We start from the raw sequence: 26,974 nt of genomic DNA on the forward strand, positions 1-26,974 counted from the left end.
GTAACTTTCTGAAAGAAACTCGAAAAGATATATTTGGTCAGAGAAGTGTGATGGAATCATTTCGATTCCATCCAGAATTAGTTTTACAATTTTTACGTGATATTGACTTTTACTCTAAATTTTAATTTTATATATCTGTGATATTTGTATTTTTGCAGTTCTTTACACTGTGTTTTATTTGACTTTTGAATTTTTATATTGATGTTGATCATCACTTCATGTTTTTAATTACCATAGTTTGACACCCAGTAGCCGGTGTATTGTTCGTGCTGGGGTGTCGTTAAACATTCATTCATTTATTCATTTATTCTAATATTGTTTAGAGATACACTTGGTCAACTATAACGTTAACATGTCGGTTAGAAGCGTACTACCACTAGAATCAATGCTTTCTGAATTAGGTGCCTGATTATTTGGAGAGAAAAAAAAAATCTTACAAAATATACTTGGCCAAAAATATTTAGCAATTGCGTACAAAGCATAAAATAAAATCAACATGATAGAATGTTGAATTTATTTGTATACATTATTCCATATAGCATTTGTGAATGTGACCAGCAGTAATTTGATGTCACAGTGTCAACGTCGTCACTTTAACGTCAACTGATGTAACGGAGGGATACATTTACCAAAATATTGAGACATTATCAATAATGTGTGTATGCACCAGCGACATTGATGAAAGCAGTACAACGTTGTCTCATGTTTCTAATGAGACCATTGATTTCAGGAACTGTAATAGCATTCCATTCCTGATCCACAGCAAGTTCACGGACGTTCAGGATATGGGGATGGTTTTCATGTAGGCTACCCTGCGACCCAGTAGTTCCTACACATGTTCTATTTGGGACAAGTCAGGGGACTTTGGTGGCGAGTTTAACACGCGTATGTGGTTCCTAAAAAAAAAAATGAGTGTGGAACCTTGCGATATGCAATCGCGCATTGTCCTATTGCAACAACAACAAAAAACACCAAAAAAACAACAACAACAACAACAACAACAAAACAGGATGCTGATGCGGAAATGGAATGACTACTGGTGTGATGATCTCGTCGCAATAACGTTGAGCAGTCATATTTCCATGAATGAAATCGAGATCTGTTTTTCCAGCACCATGAATGCCGGCTTAAACCATGACGTTGCCACCGCCATATCGGTCATGTTGAATGACGCTGTTTGCGTCATGCTATTTCCCCGTCTCCTCCATACACGACGCTTACCATCTGCAAATTGAATACAAATCCTGGATTCATCCGTTAATAATGTCTGATCCCATTGTCTACGACGCCAATGTTTATGAATTCGGGCTTATCTCAAATGTTCCTCGATGTGCTGTGCCGTCAGGGGAACGACAACGACAAGGCGACGTGCACGTAATCGAGCGGCATGAAGACGGTTACGAACATATTGTGCATGGACTCTAGTGTCTGTGGTCTGATGCACTTTCATACCTATGACGCTGTGATGACTTCACTAAATATCAACGTTCCTTGGAGTCGTTGATCGTGGTCTACCGGAACATGGTCAATCTCGCACCTGCCCAGTTTGATGTACGCGATGTCAGAGTCATCAATATGGTACTGTCGTGAACATGAAAGTACTGTGCAACGTTGTGTATGCATTGACCGGCGATAAGCCTTCCCATTGCTTCGTGACGTTGGTTTTCGGAAAAGCCTGGACGGCGACCCATGTTAATATGAGAAATTCGTTGTATAGGTTTTTGGATACTGTTAGTCCACTGCATGGGAATTAAGTTTCAGTCCATCCGTAATGCGCACACATCTGCGCTATAACTAACACAAAGCGTTTGCATTACAGTACGCGCTAAGGCGTGCGATATGACAAATTTATTTTCATTGCACACAGCAAGAGGTAGTATGCAACCAACATACTAATAAGTTTTATCACATTATGGTACGTAATTTTGATGTTCTAATCATAAACTAAAAAAATGCTAAACTTTTTTGGTTAAGTATAAATGCTTATATAATATGTAGTTACCATTCGTATCGTGCGCTTTGGTACAAATCCAGACAATTATGCGAGGCAGTGTAAACTAGTATTGGCGTTTTAGCATTATCGACGTCTTACATTCATCATTATTACTGTGGCATCAATACAAAACCTAGAACAACGAAATATATGTGTTTGTTATTTATTGTTAGTTATTCACTGTGTACTTGGTTCATATGCACGTATTATAACACTGATTGACTGTGCAGTTATGTTGAATAACATTGCATGTCATACCATGTTGAAGAATCGAGAGAGTGCAATTCTAATAGCTAATAGTTAAATATTTAATATGAATGAAAAACAAATAGTGCATGGTAACACCAATGTAATGATCGGTTGGATCCAACCCTAGATCCAGGCTTGTTTATGTTTCTCAGAACTTCGTTTCAAATTCAAGTTCAAATTTGTTTTGTTTAACGAGACATTAATTTATTAATCATCGGCTATTGGATCCATAGACAGGATAACACATACCACGGCCTTTGATATACCACCCGTGGTGCACTGGCTGGAACGAGAAATCGTCGATTGATGCGGACAGATCCTAGACTGACCGCCCATCAGGGAACGCTTTACCACTGGGCAACATTCCGCGTCTTCACTTCGTTTATGCATAGACCTACACACATAACAAATACCAGTCGGTGATTGTTTTCCCTTTGGGTTTTTTCAGGGTTCGAGCTCCACAGGATCAGGACGCACACAATGTAAGTAATATTACAAAGTGTGAAGGTGGGCCGCATTTTTAAAGACCCTACACAGCGCTTACATTTGTTTAGGGTGTCATCAAAAGAGAAAATAAACAATTTTAAACGCATACCAGGAATCGTGAGTGTGTGCAATGGAGATGTGACGAGGGGTTAGTAAAACATGCTTACGTCCAGGGATTACTTTGGGCGGGAGGAATGTAAAGGGCGGTGGGTCAAAATATCGGTTGGTTAGGCTGACAAGGTTTACAAATGGCTTTTAAAATAACTGTTAAAAAATATCAGGATGTACGTTATAAATAGCGGGAGGGAGGTCAAAATGTTTTAAGCGATACTGTTAGTAGATAATATCATATGCTGGTCACCAAAACACGGTCATTATGATTCGTAGAGCCCAAGGGAATAACCAATTTAATAGGGGCTTGGAGAACACCGTACAGTGCCATCCAAACTGTGACAACACGTCAACATCGATCGCCAGACTAAGAAAATTGGCCCCACCAGGCACGAACTTAGTCTAAATTAAGCTACAGACGAAACCTTTATATACTTAAGAAGATAGCTGTCGCAAATATATCTCATTCTCAGTAATACTAATATAATAACGAGAAACACATCCTGTCTTGCAAATCTGAACGACAAAACCATTAACATATTTAAAATCGTATCAAGGCGGGAGTTCAAAGGTGTTTTGGCAAGAAATGAAAGGAATGTTTGTGTGTATATAACGACACTGCAAACACTGTCAACCCATTAACGACTGAGACATATAAAGTATGAGAAGAAACTATTAGATGCTTAGAAGTACATGCTTATTATATGTTGTGGTGTATTCTGATCTCAATTAAACTGGTTTCCGATATGGTCATTCGCTTTAACGTAAACCACGAAAAGCATTCCAGTTAGCGCTTTTCTGCTCTGTCTTGTTGAACTAAACAATGAATTTTGGATGTGATCAAGCATTCACCCCAATTCTTCCTCCTTAAAGTCGCACTCAAGTTTAACCATTGAAAACGGCCACACTGTTTGGTTAATCTACAAACGTCCAACACTTCTGGATAAAGCTTACAAAGTGAACCAAGAGTCTGTGGCGTTGGAATACAGAAATGCCCTCTTCAAACAGACTAGAGCTCGTCTTCATAACCGTTACTTCTTAGAGGTACGTGCGTTGTTTTGAATTTTGAAAAATGCATTTCGTGGTATTAGAAACACCAGGATAACCAGAAATACTTCGGATGTTCGGAGATCGATATTCTACACAATAAAATCTAAGTAATGTTTGACTTTAATTGTTAAAACGACCGGCCTCGGTGGCGTCGTGGTTAGGCCATCGGTGTACAGGCTGGTAGGTACTGGGTTCGGATCCCAGTCGAGGCATGGGATTTTTAATCCAGATACCGACTCCAAACCCTGAGTGAGTGCTCCGCAAGGCTCAATGGGTAGGTGTAAACCACTTGCACCGACCAGTGATCCATAACTGGTTCAACAAAGGCCATGGTTTGTGCTATCCTGCCTGTGGGAAGCGCAAATAAAAGATCCCTTGCTGCCTGTCGTACAAAAGTAGCCTATGTGGCGACAGCGGGTTTCTTCTTAAAAACAGTGTCAGAATGACCATATGTTTGACGTCCAATAGCCAATGATAAGATAAAAAAATTCCATGTTCTCTAGTGGCGTCGTTAAATAAAACAAACAAACTTAACTTTAGTTGTTAAAACAGGCTCTATTAGTGAAAAACACGCCGTAGTGTTTAAGAAATGGCTCTGCGACTTTAATACGCACAGGTCAGTAAGGTGTAAATTGGCAGCATTTCAAAGTATTACTGGTCGAGTTGCAAATCAGAATCACTACTCGAACTACAACTGTTCTTTTCATGGTATTCACACGTGTGAAGAATGGAGCTATTTTACTAGTAACAGATATTCGAGCTTGGTTAATAAAGTCGTAAAGTAGCGCATTGAATGGAAAGCCGTGTCGCCGCGCGCCATATGAGGATAGAACGTTGTAAGACAGACACTAGGTTTGTTTCATATGTAGAGATTAAAGAATATGGTGTCCTTTAACTTCTTCTCTTGTCACAGTATTGACACAAGAAACAAACACCGAAGAAGAAACTACTCAAGTAAAACCAAGAGAGTACGGACCAATAGTAACATTCAAAACATAAATCGGTTCAACAATAAAGATTTAAAATATTAAACGAACACACACACACACACACACACACACACACACACACACACACACACACCATAGGTGTATGGGCACCCATTTCCCCCCTGACTTTTGGTCAAATTAAACGAAAATATCGAAACTACACAACATGTATTCATATTAGCATTACAACCAAACAGCTATATAGGGTTACAAACGAATCACTACGCATTTTTACATGGATTACAACTAATTTTGAGAGAGACTGATGGAAATATATGGTGAAAAGGTATCAGGTTAGCACATTTTGCCTTAATATATGTGTGTGTGTGTGTGAGAGAGAGAGAGAGAGAGAGAGAGAGAGAGAGAGAGAGAGAGAGAGAGAGAGAGAGACACATACACTGCCCAGTACTTATGTGAGTTACTTTATTTCCCTGTTAATTGCAACACGCGAATCATCGCGACTTGTTTGTTATAATTTATTTTGTCATTAATTTCTATAAACATTTGTCTTCATAGAAACTAATTTAACCTGTTAAATACTAGTATCTAAGACGTGTTTACAATTAACATATATTAAACACGAAACATCTACAATACACTTGAGATGAGTAGAAATTTTGGCTTAATATATGATTGACAAGGCAGCGCAAATTAGTAATGTGTTTTCATTCTATCACCTGCTACGTAACGACCTTGGGTGAGCGAGTGGGGACGTAATACTAGTGTGCATACCGCCCCTACTCTCGCAAAGCCATATTTCCTGTTTTCTCTTTGACGTAAAACTGACTTATTACAGTAATCAGTATATTGCAGGACATTTAATATCTAAGGCGGTTATCCTCGAGTAACCATTAATTACATGCTCAGTTAAAGTTTGTGTTAGCTTAACGACACCACTGGAGCATATTGATTTATTAATCACAGCTATTGTATGTCAAACATTTGGTAATTTTACATTCTCAGTGTAGCGCCGCAATAATTGTTTTCATAACACTGTCTACACTGTCCAGGAAAACGTGGTCCATGCTTGTATTGAGGTGCTCTGGTATTAGGATCGAATCCCCTCGGTGGACCCATTCTCTGATTGGATGAGGGGTTTTTTAGTTCCAACCTGCGCCTCACAACTGGTATTTCAAAGGCCGTGGTATGTGCTGTTCTGTCTTTGGGGAGTGCACAGAAAAGATCTCTTGATGCTAAAGGAAAACTATAGCGTGTTTGTTGTAAGACTCAGAATGGCCAAATGTTTGATATCCAGTAGCCGATGATTAATTAATCACGTTGCTTTAGTGGTGTCGTTGAACAAAACTAACTTTGTATTTTAAAACAAATTTTAGTGAAGAATCTGAACAAAACGGCTATCGCATCCAAAAGCATATTTCTAGTGAGGAATCTGAAAAAACCGGCTATCGCATCCAAAAGCTTATTTCTAGTGAGGAATCTGAACAAAACGGCTATCGCATCCAAAAGCATATTTCTAGTGAGGAATCTGAACAAAACGTCTATCGCATCCAAAAGCATATTTCTGCACAAAGCAGAGTCATTATTTGTAGGTGATTTGTTTTACTAGAACAAAAGGTAATATATATGAGATTTTAAAAGGCGGTGCACAATTTTGAAATTATGCTGTGAAGGCAATTTGAGAACTCGTATTATGCGTTTTTTGGTTTGCAATGTTTATACAAGGATCAAATTTCGCGTAAATGAATTACGTGTTTGAGTTTGTTATACGAAATCAAAAAGAAAGAGAAAAACATTAAAGGGACATTCCTGAGTTTTCTGCATTGTAACGTGTTTCCGACTAATAAAATAGTTCCACGATTAAACTTACATATTAAATATATTTTCTTGTTTAGAATATCAGTGTCTGTATATTCAGTGTGTTTCTGGTCGTCTTAATATTTGTAAGAAGCCCAAACTGGATTTTGTCTTCAAATAATTTCGTACGTACGAAAAAATATATTTCAGGAAATAAAATGAAATGTAACCTAGTACAAATATTAGAACGATCAGAAACACGTTTAATATACAGCCACTAATATTTTATGCAGAAAAATATATTTGATATGTAATTACAATCGTTAAAAAGTCTCTTTTAGTCGATAATATCTTAAACATTGCAGCAAACTCAGGAATGTCCCTTTAATCAAAAATGAAAATAAAAAGCAGACTTAAGCATTTTCAAACACGGAGTTTGCTTTCATGTTTCATTTGATGTTGTTACCAAGGCGCTTTCAAGGTGTCCGTGTCATGACTTATACACCAGCGCCGGCCATCTCCAACGATTGTTGCACCTAGTCATTACCGGCGTGTATCTGTGTGCGTGGTATCGATCAGATCCGTACAGCTACAATTACATGGAAATGTCTTCATCCTCCTGGGAGTCTGTTGCCGCGACTGTCAACATGGAGGCAATGTTTAACAACACCCATCTTAGTCAGTTTAATGTATGTTCCGGCTTTTATTCATTAAGCAGGGACAAGATCTAGCGCACTTGGTAAAACGCTTTCCCGAGCTGCTTGGAATGCAGGATCGAATCCTTTTGAACAAATTATCATGTTTCTTCTGTCCCAACCAGTGTCGCGTGACTGGCACGTAAAAGACACTGTTAGGTACTATCCTGTCTGTGGAAAAGTGCATACACATCTGAAAGACAAAACCATAATACCCGATGAAGACACTGGGTCGAATGTACGAAGCCTGGTTTTCTTGAACGCAGGTGTTTAAGCATTGTAAATGTGCGTAGTTACACGCGTGTAGGACAAACGCAGGTGTTTAAGCGTTGTAAATGTGCGTAGTTACACACGTGTAGGACAAACGCAGGTGTTTAAGCATTGTAAATGTGCGTAGTTACACACGTGTAGGACAAACGCAGGTGTTTAAGCATTGTAAATGTCTGTAGTTACACACGTGTAGGACAAACGCAGGTGTTTAAGCATTGTAAATGTGCGTAGTTACACACGTGTAGGACAAACGCAGGTGTTTAAGCGTTGTTAATGTATGTAGTTACACGCGTGTAGGACAAACGCAGGTGTTTAAGCATTGTAAATGTGCGTAGTTACACACGTGTTCGTCATAAACAGGCTTCCTAAATTCAGTTCAGTGTTTCTGCACGATTTAGAATCGAATGGGTATTTGGCAAAATAGTGGTGAATTCCACGAATCTCTATCTAGAGCCACTCCCGAGAAGATTCAGTACTGGAGATTGCATCCGCGTGCACCTTTGCTTCCAATGGAAAACTGTAGCAAATGGTTCCTGAAAACTTAAGTGTCAGAATTGCATGTCTGACATCCAGTAGCCAATAATTAACGAACCATTGTGCTCTAGTGGTGTCGATAAACACAACAAATTTTCACAGTTTATTCAGTTCAACACACTGTCTTTGACGTACGTCTGGACTCTCTGTCCTAGATAGAAGCAAGACGTTCACAGGTAGAAGCTTTGTAAGAGGGCAGCATTACACATGGTTGAACCTGGGATGGTATACGAACCACAGCACCTACAGGATTTAAAACTAGATCCCGCTTATTAAAGGGACATTTCTGAGTTTGTTGCATTGTAAGATGTTCCGAATAATAAAATATTTCTACGATTAAACTTACATATTAAATATATTTTTTTCGTTTAGAATATCAGTGTCTGTATAATCAATGTGTTTCTGGTCATCTCAATATTTGTAAGAAGCCCAAACTGGATTTTGTCTTCAAATAATTTCGTTCGTACGAAAAAATAGTTTTTAGGAAATAAAATGAAATTTAACCTAGTACAAATATTAGAACGGTCAGAAACACGTTTAATATACAGCCACTAATATTTTATGCAGAAAAATATATTTGATATGTAATTACAATCGTTAAAAAGTCTCTGTTAGTCGATAACATCTTAAAAATTGCAGCAAACTCAGGAATGTCCCTTTAACTGGATAAACTTTGAGTGCAGTATTAATATATGAGTGCAATATCAATATATGTATATTTATTTATAACAAATAAACGTGAAATATATATTATATACCAGACGATAATGAACTTTAAGCTAGGATTTACATTTTTAAATCATCCATCCTTCAATTACTAGTATCAGAAGAATTTACACCACAAATCTTGACTATATGCTTTGAAAATATTCAGTTGCCTAGTCGTGAAAGTACACACTTGCCTTGTCGTAAACATTCTCAGTTATCTTAATGTGATATTGCTCAGTCGCCTAATCGTCAAAACGGTCAGTTGTCTTGTCGTTAATATGCTGTTACCAAGGGGGTAAGTTTGAAGGGGTGTTTTTTTGGTGGGTTTTTTTTGTGGTGGTGGTGGATGCGGGGGGTGGTTTTTAGTTTTGTTTTGTTTTGTTGGCTTTTTGTGGGTGTTTTACTCTTTTTGGGGGTGGGTTGGTGGGAGTGAGTAGCTTTTAAGACGTTGTTTACAAAGTTCGCACTGTCTGCTAGGATGTTGTTAGAGTGTGACACATTCTGATGAGTTGAGGTCACGAGTGGTTTGAAGCGCGTCGTGTCGCCATGCTGATGGTCCGCCATTCTGCTTAATTATACAATAACCCAGAGCGAAAAGCTCATTTCCCCGTCCAGCCAAGCGAATGATCCACTTTCAAGGATCTTACTTCAAACTTACATTTCTGAAAATACAAACAGCCTTTAGGGTAATATTCTCAGTGCCTGATTAGGCCTTGGCAGGCTCAGGGCAAAAACAAATATTTTCGGGCAGCTTTTAAGAGGAATGAGTTTTTGCTATTTGTTATTTTATTTTTTGTTTGCATATTGTTTTAAATGTAAATAATCATGATAATAGTTGTATTATGATACAGACTAATCCAATTTGTTTTCGTTTGTACAAAACAAAATGCTGCATTACAATACACTACACACATACACATGCACGAACGCACGCACGGACGAACGAACGCACGCACACCTACACAACCGACAAAATAAAAACTAAATATATAATTTAAAATCAATTTTAAAAAGCAAAGCAAAACAAACAAAAAACAAAGGAGAATTACATTCCAAATTTGATCTCGTTATAATCAATCACTCTACAGTCTTTTGGAAAAATGATTCCTTGCTACTAATGGAGATGTGTAGTGGGCTTCCTCTAAGAATATGTATCAAAACTTAACAAATGTTTCTAGACAGACAAAATAGCTGAGGTAATAGACAGAATAATAAATTGGTACGAGTTATTGTCAAATTTATGTTCCTCATCTGGACATAACTGTGATTATTGGTAATTCATTTATTACACTCTGGTGCCCCATGATATGTCTGGAGGAGAAACAATTTTTACCAGCCATTTGTTTTATTTGGTAGAAGCCTTGCTCAAAATGTTATGATCACTGTAATAATATAATTATAACATAACAAGGTAGACATACCCATATATCTCAAAAACTCTCAGAATAACCAGCTACTACAACTACACTATGGCAAAGATTGACAGAAATAATGTTCCACAGTGATTAATCGACCTTCCTGGAAATGGTCAAATTCGAGAATGACACCCCACGCACGTGTACGAGGCATCTGCGTGATGCACGTGCAAACTATGGAATGTGTTTAGGTGTGTTGATAAACAGACCTGAACGTTCTTTACTAGGATGTCTGTGGTCAAAACGTATGTTCGGTCTAATAGTTGATATTAACATTAATATTTCAGGTTCCCCTACTTTTTTAAGAGTATATATTAAGTGCGTTCATATCTTTAGATATATTTCGTTCTATAAACATCAACAATAATTAATTATAAGAATTCTACTTTGATTGATATATGTCTTTCCTGTCGTTTATCAATAAAACAAAAATTAAAAGGTGGCTCGTACAGGCTGCAGCTGCCTGTCTGGCAGTGTGAAAATCGTGCGCATGTTTTATGTCATCTGTTGCCATATCTGTAGTTCGCGCCAGTACAGACAGTGTTTTGTCATATTTGATACAGTGCGTTTTATTTTTTACTTTACTCGCCAGACCCAGGCACAGAACCATACCCGGTGTGTTTTGGGCATATATCAGTAGCATAAGCGTACGAGACCGGGAGCAGGGCGTGGGTCAACTGCTCCCCCCCCCCCCTCCCGCCCCAGTCCTGGAGCAAAACCTCAAATTCGGGCAAACATTTTGCAGATATTCGGGAAAAATGTGCTAACCAGAGACTTTTTTACCAAGTATTTCAATCATTCTACCCTCAAAAAGTAGTTATAATCCATGTGTAGTGATTCGTTTGCAGCCCTATATATAGCTGTTTGGGCATATTGCTAATATGAATAAATGTTGTTATCCAAATTCGAGCATTTTTGTTTAATTCGGGCAAAAATCAGCCTGCCCCTTACAAAAATCAGCCTCCCCCCCCCCCCCCCCCTTACAAAAATGGAAGTCCATACGCCTATGATCAACTTAGCGTGGAGGACAAGCACTTGCGAAAAATTTGACTCATACCAGTCTTCTATCATATATTTATCTAACGTTAGGCGTAAAGTCTGAGCCAACGCGAACAATTTGACTGGCACCATCGTCTTCTGTCATATTACCCACATCCAACGTTAGGCTAAAAAACAGTCTAATGATTGCTCGCTCTCCTGAACATGCGTCTAATGACTTCACGTCACCAACTGATCTGCTGACGTCATGTATCCTCTTGACGTCATATTGCAAAATGCTGATTTTCCCCTCTTGTTGGATTCCAAGCTGAAAACAAAGCCAGGTTAATGGTGTAGGCTATCTGTTTAATCCTGTTCAAACCAAATGGTGAGCTCATACAATAATGATAGTCATCTCTCTTTTGTAGACAAACGTGATTGTTAGACGTAACTGTGTGCCATGATGGGGACGATATGTGAAGTGTGAGGTACACGCCTCCAGAGGTGTATATCGGGTGGGGGTGGATACAAGTATATATTTTTTGTTTATATAATTTACTGCATACCTATTAAATCTTACTGTAGTGATAAAGACATTTTCAAACCGTGTATTTATTTTGTATCGCATATATGTGCGATCTGGACCGGAACTTTTAAATGGGGAATTCCCATTTTATTTTTACTGCAGTACTGTCAGCGCTTTTTAGCTACTGACGTCATATATGATTTACAAATTACGTAGCATCGTATTTAAAACATTACAAGGCTGCCGCAGAGTATGGTTTTTAACCTTTAGTAAATCCATGAAAGGTTCTCTCTCTCTATTTATATATATATATGACAAAAAAGTGAGGGCTATGTGCCCGTTGCCCCCCCCTCCCCCCCCCCCCCCCCCCCCCCGGTTCTATACAAATGTATATCAAACAATACAAACCAATAAAAAGAAGTGCTATTTTAGCTTATAGTTGCCAATTTGGCGGATCCAATGGGGGATCTTCTTGGGGGTTTTCACCATCCACAAACTATGGTAATGGGACAGAAACACAAATTTTTATCACACCAAATGTTCCAAACGAAATAGTAGCAAAACACTGATTATTTCCCTGAAAACTCTGAGTATGTTTATTTTAAAATGTTCCAACAGACCTTCCTCCCCGTACAAGTGGGTTTAAAAAAAAAAGAGGACTTCTTTTTAAAAAGTGAGGGTGGAGGCAAAATTCCCTTTCCTTTTGCTAATTACTGCGTTGTTGCTTCATTAGTGTATCCCGGTATAGTCCGGCAAGTGTGCTGTATGTAACTAACTATATAATGCAGTAAATGGACAATACGCGTGTTAAATATTCGTTAGGAACCAGTGACGTACCAACTGGAGGTTGATTATGTCACCAGCAGGTCATACAGACGAGAATCGATCAGACGTTTTACAGATCAACAAAATAAAGTATTTTAGCGTTAATTTGGACGTTATCTAGAGAAATGGATGGCGTCGTACTTTACTATATAGGGGCCTTGGAACAGGGCAGCGGGGGGACGTGTTTCGGTTGTTTTGTTTTGTTTTTGTTGGATGTCTTTAAATCACTAGCATAATTAGTATTTATTATGAGTATTATTTGTTAACGTACACTTCTTGGTGTTAACAGGCGGAACGTGAAGAAGATGAAACGGAAGTGCCAAGGTAAGAAATCAGTCCTTACATTCAATGACCTGTGTACATACATATATGTATTTATTAGTAATACATTTTCTAACCTACATTGAAATACTACACAGTATCACAACTAATTCTAGGATACGTAAACTCTCCTTGCCATTCCGAGCATATTTGATTTTAGGGGGTTGTGCTGCTTCATCGGAACGTTTGTATTATAATGTATTTTGTAACAATACAAATTGTTGGCGGAGTAATTTTGGGCCCTGTTATCTTCAGTCAGTCATGAATTATATTTCGTTCATTTTACTTAGTGAAAAAAAGGAATTAATATTTTCTTCCCTTTTTTCGGTTATATTAACAGGAATCAGAAATAGTGATACTGATAGAACAATGGAGTTCGATTGGGAATAAATATACATTTCAAATATGCCACTGCATACAAAAGTATTTTAGCCTGCATATAAAAAGAAACACGTGTTAAATCTTTATAGCAACGTGTTATTATGAATTGATGATATGATCGTGTGATAAGGGAAAGGAAAATTCAGTTCATTTTTTGTATGTAACGCCAGATATTATGTTGGCAACCTTGGTTGGAGTTATCTCCCTAGGTGTTTTGGGTGAAAGTAATCGCCCTTGTTTTTCACTCTCCCTTCTCCTTTTGTATTTGTCAAGTAAAGTTGTGTTTTACTTTCTAAGTTTGTGTTTCCGATCAGTAACTATTAGGGTGGCAACTTTTCTCTTAACTGGCGTGGTGGCAGCAGGTATCGAAACCACGCGTCTGAACACAAGCAGACTTTCTCGTAAGCTGTCCTGTATAGTTTTACTACGTCACGTAGCTGATCGGTTCGACGTTTAGCTCGCCTGTAACACACATTCTTTCATCGTAGTTCTACAACACCAACACACCATGGCACAGACACACCGCGCTCCAAAACAATGGTCTCTAACAAAAGTAGAAACAGTAAATTCATTCGAAAACTGGCGTCAAAATATAGTGTACACGTTGTCACTCGATCCCAACTTCAGCCGTTTCCTGGCCGATGGATATACGTGGGATAAGAAGTCCCGTGCAGAACCCACAAGAGGTTTCGCTGACGATGGTGAACATATCCCAGCAAGACAACGTCTTACAGCTCAACAAAAAAGCAACTACTTAGACTTGATGTTGGGACAAATTGCAAATTATTGCTCCATCATATCTCGCAACACCATAATCAAAACATCCACATCTCTGCCTTGCATCTGGCAGTCAATACGCCTACATTTTGGCTTCCAATCCACCGGGGGTCATTTTCTGGATTTTGATGAAATTCAACTACAGCCAGAGGAAAGACCGGAAGATCTCTTTCAGCGCCTAACTGCATTTGTAGAAGACAATCTACTCAAACATGACAGTGGCATCAGTCACCATGGTGACCAGATTGCTGAAGATGAGGAAATGTCTCCATCTCTTGAGAACTTCATTGTTCTTCAGTGGCTGAGACTTATCAATAAAGACCTACCTAGACTTATCAAACAAAGGTATGGCACAGAACTTAGATCAAGAACTTTAGCATCAATTAAGCCAGAAATATCACAAGCTTTGCCGTCATTAATCGATGAATTACGCACATCTGAAGATGCAAAGGTCATGCGCTCTTCAGCATGGCGGTCGCAACAAATACCCAGACACCAACAGGCTAAGCATTTTACCTCTCGGATGCCATCCAAAGTATGCCCCATATGCAAAGCAGCAGACCGTTCCTATGATCATTTCCTGAGCCGGTGCAAACACCTTCCTGAAAGTGATCGCAAATTCCTTCTAAAAGCTCGACAAATAATCAATATAGCTGACAACCAGGACTCTGCAGACACTGATGACGACGAACAAAATGAATCGCCATCTGAATCTCACCAGTCTTCTAGTGCTTCTACACTGAGAGTACAGATCAGACAGTCACCCTACATAAATGTGTTTTACAAACATAACAATGTTCGAGTAACTCTTGACACCGGCGCCACTGGAAACATGGTCAGGTTATCAACTGCACAAGCATTGGGATTTCACATCAAGAAAACATCACAATCAGCTCATCAAGCAGATGGCTCATCTCCCTTGCATGTGATTGGAGAAACTACTGCCACTTTCTCTCGGGGAGATAAGGAATTCCATTTTGAAGGCTTGATCGTGGAACAACTAGACGTAGACATACTTGCTGGGACACCATTTATGGAAAGTAACGACATCGGCATTCGACCTGCAAGGCGTCAGATAAGTCTTAAAGATGGTACACTTGTTCACTATGGCTCTACATCCGAAACAAAGGATCAACACACCATTCGCCGAGCTTGTGTACTCAGAGCACTACCCACTACTACCACAGTGTGGCCCGGTGACTATGTTGAAATACCAGTGCCTGATGACTATGCACTTCAAGATGATTTATATGCTGTAGAACCACGAACCGATAATATTCATGCTACACAAGCCAAAACATGGCCTCCACACAGTCTGCTCCAAAGTGTTTCGGGGAGAATTCGCATACCAAACACAACCGACAGTCCACAACTCCTGAGGAAAAATGAACATTTTTGCCAGATTCGACCAGTATTCATCCCAGAAGTTGACAATGTCAGTGACAAACCACATCTCCCCAGAACAAATATCAAATCACAGTCATATGGCAAGTTCTCAGACCAAATTCAAATAGACCCTCACCGTATTCTCGCTCCAGAAATCAGAAGGAATTCAGTGCTCTAGTTCAGGAATATGATGATGTATTTGACCCTTCCATAGAATGCTATAATGGTGCCAGTGGTCCATTCCAAGCAGTAGTTAACATGGGTCCAGTACAACCTCCTCAGAGGAAGGAAAGAGTACCCCAGTACTCCAGAAAGCAACTCAGAGAACTTCAACAGATGTTCGACGACCTCGAGGACAAGGGAGTTTTGAAACGTCTTGAAGATGCAGGTATCAAGGTTGAGTACGTTAACCCTTCCTTCCTTGTCAGAAAGCCATCAGGCGGCCATCGCCTGGTCACATCATTCGGTGATGTTGGTCGTTACACCAAACCTCAGCCGTCCCTGTTACCCGATGTAGATTCAACATTGAGACAAATCGGTCAATGGAAATATATTATTACCACTGATCTGTCCAGCGCTTTCTATCAAATACCACTTGACAAGAATTCCATGAAGTATTGTGGCGTCGCTACTCCGTTTCGCGGTATCCGTGTATACACCCGATCGGCAATGGGTATGCCAGGTTCAGAAACTGCACTAGAGGAACTTATGTGTAGAGTTCTGGGAGATTTATTGACGGAAGGGGTTGTCACTAAACTCGCTGATGACTTGTATTGTGGCGGAAATACACCTGAAGAATTAATCAACACTTGGCGTTGGTTGTTGACAGCCCTTCGACACAACAACTTAAGACTGTCAGCACACAAAACAATAATCACTCCACAATCAACCACAATCTTAGGATGGAATTGGCAACAAGGCTGTATTCAGGCTAGTCCTCACCGCATCGCTACTTTAGCATCGTGTTCGCCTCCCAACACAGTCTATGGTTTGCGCTCATTCATTGGTGCATACAAAATTCTCGCCCGCGTTATACCCGGCTGTTCGAAGATCCTTGCCCCTTTTGATGATATTGTCGCAGGTCGTCAGTCAAAAGATGAAATAGTTTGGAGCAATGACCTTCATGATGCCTTTTCTCATGCCCAGACAATGCTCTCGTCAAACAAAGCAATCGTTCTCCCAAACCCAAAAGACCAACTTTGGATTGTTACAGATGGAGCTGTTAAGGATCCAGGCATAGGAGCAACCTTGTATGTAACTCGCCACAATCAACCTCGCGTTGCAGGATTCTTCAGCGCAAAACTCAGACCACGTCAAGTCACATGGTTACCATGTGAAATTGAAGCGCTGTCGATTGCCGCTGCCACAAAACACTTCAGTCCTTATATCATCCAGTCCAGTCTGAAACCTATCATCCTCACTGACAACAAACCTTGCGTCCTTGCTTTTGAGAAGTTATGCCGTGGCGAATTTTCAGCAAGTCCTCGGGTTTCAACTTTTCTATCTACAGTCAGCAGATTTCAAGCCTCAGTCCGTCATCTAGCTGGTAATGCAAATATCCCATCAGACTTTCCTAGCCGAAATGCTCCAGAGTGTCACAATGAATCGTGTCAAATATGTACTTTCATCCAAGAAACTGAAAATTCTGTGGTTCGACACATTCTCATAGATGACATACTATCAGGTAAGACTCGGATACCCTTCACCACAAGATCAACTTGGCACTCACTACAAGAAGAGTGCAAGGATTTACGGCGGACCCATTCTCACCTGATTCAAGGTACTCGCCCTTCGAAGAAGCTCACCAACATCAAAGATGTTAAACGTTACATCAATACGGTAACCATTGCCAAAGATGGTCTCCTCGTCGTAAAGCGAACTGATCCACTATTCCCCACACGAGAATGTATTGTTGTTCCCCGACAAGTTCTAGAAGGTCTCCTCAATGCTTTACATATTCAGTTGAATCACCCATCAGCATTTCAACTAAAGAAGGTAGTTCAAAGATACTTCTTTGCGCTTGACATGGATCGTTCCATTGACTCTGTATCCAACAACTGCCATCAGTGTGCTGCTCTGCGCAAGACTCCATCTACCATTGTCGAACAAAGTTCAAGTAATCCACCTGAGACTGTAGGCAGTCTCTTTGCTGCGGATATACTTAAACGAGAACGCCAAGTCATCATAGTTGTGAGGGAATGTGTTACAGCCTTTACAGTCGCCTGTCTGATTGATAATGAACGTAGTGACGTCATCCGACAGGCATTGATTCGTTTGTGCATAGAATTACGCCCTCTTGACGGACCCCCAGCAGTCATCCGCACAGATCCTGCTCCAGGCTTTCTCGCGCTGGCAAATGACAGTTTCCTACACAAACACAGAATCACTCTTGAAATCGGTAGGGTCAAGAACATAAACAAAAACCCAGTTGCTGAAAGAGCAATACAAGAATTGGAAAATGAACTCCGTCATCAAGATCCTACTCGTGGTCCTGTTACTCCTACCGAGTTAGCCATAGCAGTCGCTAGTCTCAATTCCCGCATTCGAAACCGTGGCGTATCATCTCGTGAAATGTGGACTCAGAGAGACCAATTCACAAGCAGCCAATTACCCCTTTCTGACCAACAACGTATTACAGACCAACACTCCGCCAGATTATCAAACCACCCACACAGTGAATTATCCAAAACTCCTAAAGGAATCCAATCAACCATGCCTTCAGTACACATTGGAGATTTAGTGTATCTGTATTGTGACAGAAATAAGACCTGTGCACGTAATCGATATCTTGTTGTGAACATTGACGGGCCATGGTGCGACATCCGCAAATTTGTTGGATCACAACTTAGAAATAACTGTTATCGTGTTAAACATTCTGAGTGTTACCTAGTACCAAACAAGACATGTCAAATTCCACAGTGTACTTCCGGTGACACAGATAATGATGATGAAACACCCCCAGATCCTGATGTTGATACAAGTTATGATCTTCCTCCAATTCCAACTGAGATCGCCTCGCCTCTACCAGACATATCTTCACAATCACTGGACAACATCCTGGACACAACAACGGAGGACCCGCTACTCCCCTCCAGACCTCGACGACGAATAAATCTACCAGGTCGATTTAAGGATTTTGTGTTGAACTAACATTCACCATGTTTTTGTTCTAGCCACGACATAGAAATATACTGTGTCAGTGTCATGAATCTGCATTTAACTATCGTTTACCATGTTTTATTCCAGACCCCAATGACAAGAACATCTACCGCGTCGATTTTGACGATTTTGTGTTTTGTTTTAATAGTAACCATACATTTATTATACTTACAGACAGTAAGTTCTAACCGTAACATTAACAGTACAAAAACAAAAAGAAGAAAAAAAGTGGTTACGCCAGATATTATGTTGGCAACCTTGGTTGGAGTTATCTCCCTAGGTGTTTTGGGTGAAAGTAATCGCCCTTGTTTTTCACTCTCCCTTCTCCTTTTGTATTTGTCAAGTAAAGTTGTGTTTTACTTTCTAAGTTTGTGTTTCCGATCAGTAACTATTAGGGTGGCAACTTTTCTCTTAACTGGCGTAAGGTCATAAGCCCATATATACAAGAACTCATATATTGATATGTTTTCGGACCGGTTGTTCAAACGATTAGCGAGCTGTTTTGGAAACACAAAATAGAAGCATTTATTATTACTCACATGGTTAAAAAATATATTGCTACATATCATATCACACTACAACCTTCCATGGACGCCAACCAAAAAAGTTGGCTGATATAAATTAAGATCGATTATGGGTAATAAATAGGATATTAACGTCGCCACCACCCCGCACCACGTCTATGTAATAAATAGGATATTAAACTCGCCACCACCCCGTACCACGTCTGGGTAATAAATAAGATATTAACCTCGCCACCAGCCCGCACCACGTCTAGGTAATAAATATGATATTAACCTCGCCACCAGCCCGCACCACGTCTAGGTATTAAATAGGATATTAACCTCGCCACCAGCCCGCACCACGTCTAGGTAATAAATAGGATATTAACCTCGCCACCAGCCCGCACCACGTCTAGGTAATAAATAGGATATTAACCTCGCCACCAGCCCGCACCACGTCTAGGTATTAAATAGGATATTAACCTCGCCACCAGCCCGCACCACGTCTAGGTAATAAATAGGATATTAACCTCGCCACCAGCCCGCACCACGTCTAGGTAATAAATAGGATATTAACCTCGCCACCAGCCCGCACCACGTCTATGTAATAAATAGGATATTAACCACGTCTAGGTAATAAATAGGATATTAACCTCACCACCACCCCGCACCACGTCTAGGTAATAAATAGGATATTAACCTCGCCACCAGCCCGCACCACGTCTATGTAATAAATAGGATATTAACCTCGCCACCAGCCCGCACCACGTCTATGTAATAAGTAGGATATTAACCTCGCCACCAGCCCGCACCACGTATATGTAATAAATAGGATATTAACCTCGCCACCAGCCCGCACCACGTATATGTAATAAATAGGATATTAACCTCGCCACCACCCCGCACCACGTCTAGGTAATAAATAGGATATTAACCTCGCCACCAGCCCGCACCACGTCTATGTAATAAGTAGGATATTAACCTCGCCACCAGCCCGCACCACGTCTATGTAATAAATAGGATATTAACCTCGCCACCAGCCCGCACCACGTCTAGGTAATAAATAGGATATTAACCTCGCCACCAGCCCGACCACGTCTGTGTCCCTCGTGAAACAATTCTCATTGTCACTCGGTAAAGCTCGTAGCAACTGAAAACTATTTCACTCGAGACACAAACACCATACAAAATGGAAGCTCGTCCAATATCCCATAGTTATTACATTTCTAAAAAAATATAAAAATAGATATTTATAAAAGCCCGTGGTCAGCTTTTCTTTGAATAACTGGCCCTTGGTGCAGGTAACAGCATTTTCAAGTATAATAGCATTATAATTATACATACATGATATATGTCGTTATACATCAAGTATCTACCTAAACACATACTGGTTTAAAGTAATGAAATTACCTCGTGTCTACACTTTAATGCTTTTAGAATATAAACATTTAGAAAGGAAAATAGAAGGTAATTAAAATTTGTATTTAGAGCTAAGGTTTTCGTTCTGTACTACTAGTATTTTGAAAGTAAACCATATCCGATCCGATTTTTTTTTTTACATGCTCATATACCACAGGGGTTTCGAGCATGTCCACCCAGGGCTCGGCCTCTGGAGGCCAGGGGCCTAACTCGGGGCAGATGTAAACCATATTTGACATTTTGTCCCAGACAGTTAGCTTACTACTAATAGACACTCTTTCATAACCGAACTGTTTACGAGTCTTAATCAAGTAATGTCTGCTGATGAAGAATTTGCTAATGATATATTGTAGTAAGAGATATTTTATCAACAAAATTTTGCCGTGACTCCGACTTCCTGTCGGACATCACATCACACATTATGGTTCGTAACTTACGGAACACGAGTAATTTGTTAGCAACTTGGTCTTAAAACCATTGATTTAGCCTTTGGATGAATCAGCTAAGTGGTACATTGAGCTAGTCTATCATCACTTACCACGTACCGCTGTTACGGATTCCGTTTGATTGCTCCGTGCTTATAGCTTGATGTGATCAACGCGAGTAAACCAAACGACAAGGCTCGATGACGTTCTGCTCGTGTCGTCTGCTTCTGTCCTGTAATTAATATTTCACTTCTGTATATGTATAAAACGTCGCAGCAGGATTGATAGTCGGGCTTGATATAGTTTTTCGTTTGTTTTTAAAGACCGGTTAAGATGAAAAGCAAAGCACGTCACTACGTCAGCGCCCAAGGAACATCAGTGGACCCTGACTATCTCACGACGGAAACAACCAAGAAACAAGATGAACAAAACGATCTGAAAACGAAAATCATCAAGAAAGAAGATATAAAGACGGAAAGAACCAAGAAAGAAGATATAAAGAAAAAACGAACCAGGAAAGAAGATCAAATGACGGAAAGAACCAAGAAAGACGGTCTGAAGACAGAAACGACAGAGAAAGAAGAACCAAAGCCGGAAATCACCGACAGACGAGATGGGTCATACGAGGTGATTATGTGATCAGCACTGATTACTATTCTTAAATACACATTAAATACGCTTGTTTTGGTATACTTATCAGGCGTGTGTGTAAAAACAAATGTGCAGGGGGAAGGCTAGATTGGCGAGCAAAGATTTTAGGGGAGGTCAGGTCATGCTCCACCCGGAAAATACATTTTTAGAAAAGAAGATTTTGTTTTGTTTTGAGCGGGGATGGATTCAACTCCCCTAACTGCACACGCGCCTTCTTATGTTGTCCTGTTGTAGTGTTAGGAGTATCAGTATGTATAGATGTATGAACATCTATGTATTGTATGTCTGGTTTGACGTTTACACACAACGCACTGGCACAGGGGATCAAATCCGTTTTGGCCTCACATATTGTCACTCATGCTGTTGCTGGGGCTCGAACCTGTATCACCATGATAAACGTTCTGCCACCAAGGCATTCTTAAGAATGAATGTTCTGTTAACCGATTAACCGATGATATACGTGGGTTCTACAGACCATGTGGTTAGCCCTTAACTTGCAGGCAAACCAGGCACTGACAAATATGTATAGATGTATGAATATCTAATATATAGTGTATGTATGTCGGGTTTGACTAGTACATTAACGCACTCGCACAGGGGATAAAATCTTTGACCATACAAATTCTGCCACCGTGACATTGTTATGTATGTATGTATGTATGTATGTATACATGTATGTACGAGTATGTATGTATGTACGTACGTACGTATGTATGTATTATCCTCTCAACCTCAAGAAAAAAATATTGTAGAGATAAAAGTTGTGTTTTTTGACACCATAGGCGATTTATTAATCATCGGCTATTGGATGTCAAACATTTGGTAATTTTGACATTTAGTCTTAGAGAGAAAACCCGCTTAATTTTTCCATTAGAAGCAAGGGATCTTTATATGCACCATCCCCAAAAGAGGGTAGCACATACCACAGTCTTTGATATACCAGTCGAGGTGAACATGCTGGAACGAGAAATAGCCTAGATCCACCAACGGGAATCGATCTCAGACCGACCGCGCATCTGGCGATCGTTTTACCAGTGGACTACGTCCCGCCTCGCTCCCCTTATAATAAATGTATTACACTCGCATTACCAAGCCACCTGTTACTGCCAGTAAGTAAATCACACATATAATGGCGGTGTGTTAATGACTGACAAGAATGTACGTGTAAGTGACGACGTGTCGGATCAGTTGTCAGTGCACTGTTTCAGCGGAGAGGGCGGGACTTAGCCAAGTGGTAAAGCGTTCGCTTGATGCGCTGTCGGTTTAGGATCGATCCCCTTCGGTGGGCCCATTGGGCTATTTCTCGTTCTAGCCAGTGCACCACGACTGGTATATCAACGGTTGTGGTGTGTGCTGTCCTGTATGTGGGATGTGCATATAAACGATCCCTTGCTACTAATGAAAAAAATGTAATGTGTGTAAGACTATAAGTAAAAATTACCAAATGTTTGACACCCAATAGCCTATGATTAATAAATCAATGTGCTCTAGTGGTGTCGTTCAACAAAACAAACTTTAACTTTGTGTCTGATGAATTGCTAATACACTGTTTCAGTTTCTGAAGAGTCTATGGGAATCGCAGGATCTCACTCTCGATCCAGGGGGAAAGGTCGATTACTACTGGATGGTGAGATATAGTGTTGTAGTGATGTCCCAATGAACGATTATAGGCGATAATTGATCGGTTTGGCTCCACCGATGTGATGAATGATTATAAAATCCATAATCAGTTGTGTGGGAAAATGTTAACTGTAATTGTTCCGATAGTCTAGACGATGGATTGATGTAAATATGTTGGGGATTGTGTTTGTTTTTATGTGTACGTAAAAATTATTTTTAGTGATTTGCAGGGTCTTTCCCAATGAACTCCACAATAACTACATGGTGCTTGTAATTCAAATCTTTCTCATATTTATACAATTCTAACCGATTGTATAATCGAAATTTGATCGGTCGATGCAAACCGATTATAACCGATGATCGATGATAAAATCCTATCCGATTCCTAACACTATAATGTTATGTTCCACAACTTGCTAGGCTGTTTGCTTTAAAGAGGCTGTCCTCTGTTTGTTTTCAAGAGGCTGTCCTCTGTTTATTTTTAAAAGTTTGTCATCTGTTTTAAAGAGGTTGTCCTCTGTTTTAAAGAGGTTGTCCTCTGTTTGCTTTAAAGAGGCTGTATTGTTTGTTTTAAAGAGGCTGTCCTGTTTGCTTTAAAGAGGCTGCTCTCTGTTTGCTTTATAGAGGCCGTCCTCTGTTTTAAAGAGGTTGTCCTCTGTTTTAAATAGGTTCTCCTTTGCTTTAAAGTGGTTGTTCTCTTTTTCTTTTAAAGCGGCCTTCCACGGTTTGCTTTAAAGAGACTGTCCTCTGTTTTAAAAAGGTTGTACTTTGCTTTAAAGAGGCTGTCCTCTGTTTTAAAGAGGCTGTCATCTGTTTGCTTTAAATAGGCTGTATTGTTTGTTTTAAAGAGGCTGTCCTGTTTGCTTTAAAGAGGCTGTCCTCTGTTTGTTTTAAAGAGGCTGTCCTCTGTTTGTTTTAAAGAGGCTGCCCTCTGTTTGCTTTATAGAGGCCGTCCTCTGTTTTAAATTATATTTGGAAATAAAATGAAATATGACTTTGAACAAACACTAGGATGATCAAAAACACAATTTTATGTAGTTACTGATATTTTATGTCGAAAAATTGTGTTTGATATGTAATTACAGTCATTAAAAAGTCTGTTGGTCTGCAACATATTAACAATGAAAGCACACACATGACAGTTTCTTTAATACAAAATGTTAATTCTTTATACTAGATGGAATCGAAAATTCTGCTAACAGTACTAATGACTGATACTATGTTATCGTAAATTCGCGACATACCAAAGATTGTCTTTTTAGACTAATGGCTGCATAATAAAAAGTGGGTGCTTGGGCAGGTTTCACTGAAAATCAGAGAACGAGATACTTTTAATAAAAATTACCTTTATGAACCAACTGTTCAATTTTACGGACACAGCTAACGAGTGTTTGTATTTGCAGGGAATCGTCGCCATTGCCGTTGTCTACAACTGTGCCACTGTTATCTTACGAGTGACCTTCTCAGATCTCAGACAACGTGTAAGATGAGTCTCATGAGTTTATATATCGTCAACGTCCCTAACTCCGTTATGCTTCCAACTCCGTTCGGTTTATTTTCTTATGCACGATTAGCACAATCAACATCCGACAGATAGACAGACAAACAAATTCTTTATTTACGTCTCACCATGTGTACAGATTAAAATAAAAACAAAAATTCAACAGTAATACAGTAGTAAAAGTACACAAACCACTCCTATTGAGTTATGAGAGACTTTAAAACTATTAAAAAAACTAACAAAAACATTTAAAATTATTATATTTACAGGAAGTAAAACTAAAAACCCTACTATATATATATATATATATATATATATATATATATATATATATATATATATATATATATCATATAATATCTTACATTTTCAGTGCAATCAAAGTGTGATTTTTTTCAGATCACATACTTTAAGAATTTGATAACTTCGCAAATTAGATGTAAATTAGTCGAGGTCTCAGCACTAGGTTTATTGACATTTAAGCAAATGTACTTGGGTGACACTTCATGATTGACGTATGCATTCATAGTCATCAAATAAAAACATATCAATGGCAATTTGACACTTTCTGAAACAAAAAACGTTAGGCATAACTTTATTTTGATGTAAGGATATCCAAAATGACGTCATTCGAGTTTGACGTCATTTCCATTCAAAACTACACCGCGCCATATATTCTTACGTCATTTGAATATCTAGTAATGGCGGACTGGAATTAAAGTTGCGTGTACAGTTTACAAAAACACGTTGTATTAAGCTTGAGCTTATATGATAAACAGATTATTACCCTCGTGTATTTCGGTATCGTCAATATCATATATTAGGAATAAAAATAATGTATTATGCTCGCCAGTGGCTCGCATAATACATTTTTTATTTCTAATATATGATATTGAAGATACCGAAAAACACTCTGGTAATAACGTCTATATCTTTGACGACGTAATAAAATACGATGGCAACTTTTAACTGTAATTTTAACAATATCAGAGTTGCTTAAAAATGATGACATTTTTTCTTTATCTGAAAGGTTATTAAAGTTTACTACAGCAGCTACTGCCTTTTTAAAGAGATCTAGGCCTACTCTAATATCATCATAAAGAGGTCAGTGAATGTACAAAGCTAAGACAGTTAAAACAGGTTCTTTTGTGAATCTCCACATTTTCATATTTACTCGTTTCTAACCTTAAAAGCGCTGTACCCCTATGAAACATCGATAACGCACGTCGATATGACTTAGGCATAGGCGTAGTAACATAAAATTCAGTGGTAAAAGCAAGTTTAAAATTCTATAAGTACGGAGTTTATTTCTTCCATTTTTTCTCGTAGACGTGTCACGTTCCAATACATTTGTTCATTTAATTTTGAAACCATCTAATGCTTTTCTTTCCGTTTCTGTTATTGAAAATGGATTATTAAAATTCAGAGCACTAAATTATCTGTGAAATCTAAAATGCCCGTTAATACAATGTGAACCTGATGTATTGTTCGGCCTTTCAAAAACTCTAAAATTCAGCCTATTAAAATTACGTTTGAGTGTTCTGCACCAGTGCCTTGCTATAGCTACTGATGTCTTACACTCACTGGTGTCCATTCCATATCTCCAGCAAATGCAGCGTTTGGAGCACATTTTCGTAGACCTAGATAAAAGCGCGTGCTTTTGTACTGTACCGCATTTACACATGTAAATTCATTTAGTCCTCATATTGCAGCAGAACAGTCTATAACAGGCCATACAAGTGAGTCATATAGTTTGAAAACGTTTTGAATCCGATGTTGCCGATAGCTATACACTTGGAGATAACTAGACCTAAAGCGGGTGAGGCTGAAGCCACAACATGTTTAGCCATAATACTAAAATCCAAATGTTCCATCAAAACCGCACCCAAGTATGTGTACTGTTTCGATAGGTCAAGGGAGGAATCCCCACATATGAAAAAAGAGTCAGTTGTTGATATACTTGGATTTCTAAAATGTACAATCCGTGATTTGTTGTTATTTATAAACAGTTCATTATTGTTACACCATATAGCTAAAGCATCTAACATTGTTTGTAAGTCACTTTCCGTTTTCGCTAATAGTACAACATCATCAGCATATATTAAAATATTAATTTATATTATTAAGTTCTCGTTCTATTTATATACCTATGTCAAGAGCTTTAATTACTGTGATAAAGTCATTGATAAATAAATAAAATTTTGTTGCGTTCTGCTTGTCGTTCATTAGTGAGGTTTTTCTTCACAG

At 39.1% G+C, this 26,974-nt stretch overlaps 1 protein-coding gene across 2 annotated transcripts in view; it reads left to right on the top strand.

The window, feature by feature from the left end:
• Window positions 1–11,510: 11,510 nt before the first annotated feature.
• Window positions 11,511–26,974, top strand: part of LOC121371734 (cyclic nucleotide-gated channel rod photoreceptor subunit alpha-like) — a 63,492-nt gene continuing 48,028 nt past the window's right edge. For both annotated transcript variants that reach the window (XM_041497840.1, XM_041497841.1), the window contains exons 1-5: window positions 11,511–11,621; window positions 12,874–12,908; window positions 21,279–21,582; window positions 23,162–23,233; window positions 24,630–24,707. In XM_041497840.1, the coding sequence (XP_041353774.1) occupies window positions 11,619–11,621; window positions 12,874–12,908; window positions 21,279–21,582; window positions 23,162–23,233; window positions 24,630–24,707 (492 nt within the window). In that variant the 5' untranslated portion in view covers window positions 11,511–11,618. The remainder of the gene's footprint in view (window positions 11,622–12,873; window positions 12,909–21,278; window positions 21,583–23,161; window positions 23,234–24,629; window positions 24,708–26,974) is intronic.

The sequence above is a fragment of the Gigantopelta aegis genome, chromosome 4, assembly GCF_016097555.1.
Source record: "Gigantopelta aegis isolate Gae_Host chromosome 4, Gae_host_genome, whole genome shotgun sequence".
Lineage (NCBI taxonomy): Eukaryota > Metazoa > Mollusca > Gastropoda > Neomphalida > Peltospiridae > Gigantopelta > Gigantopelta aegis.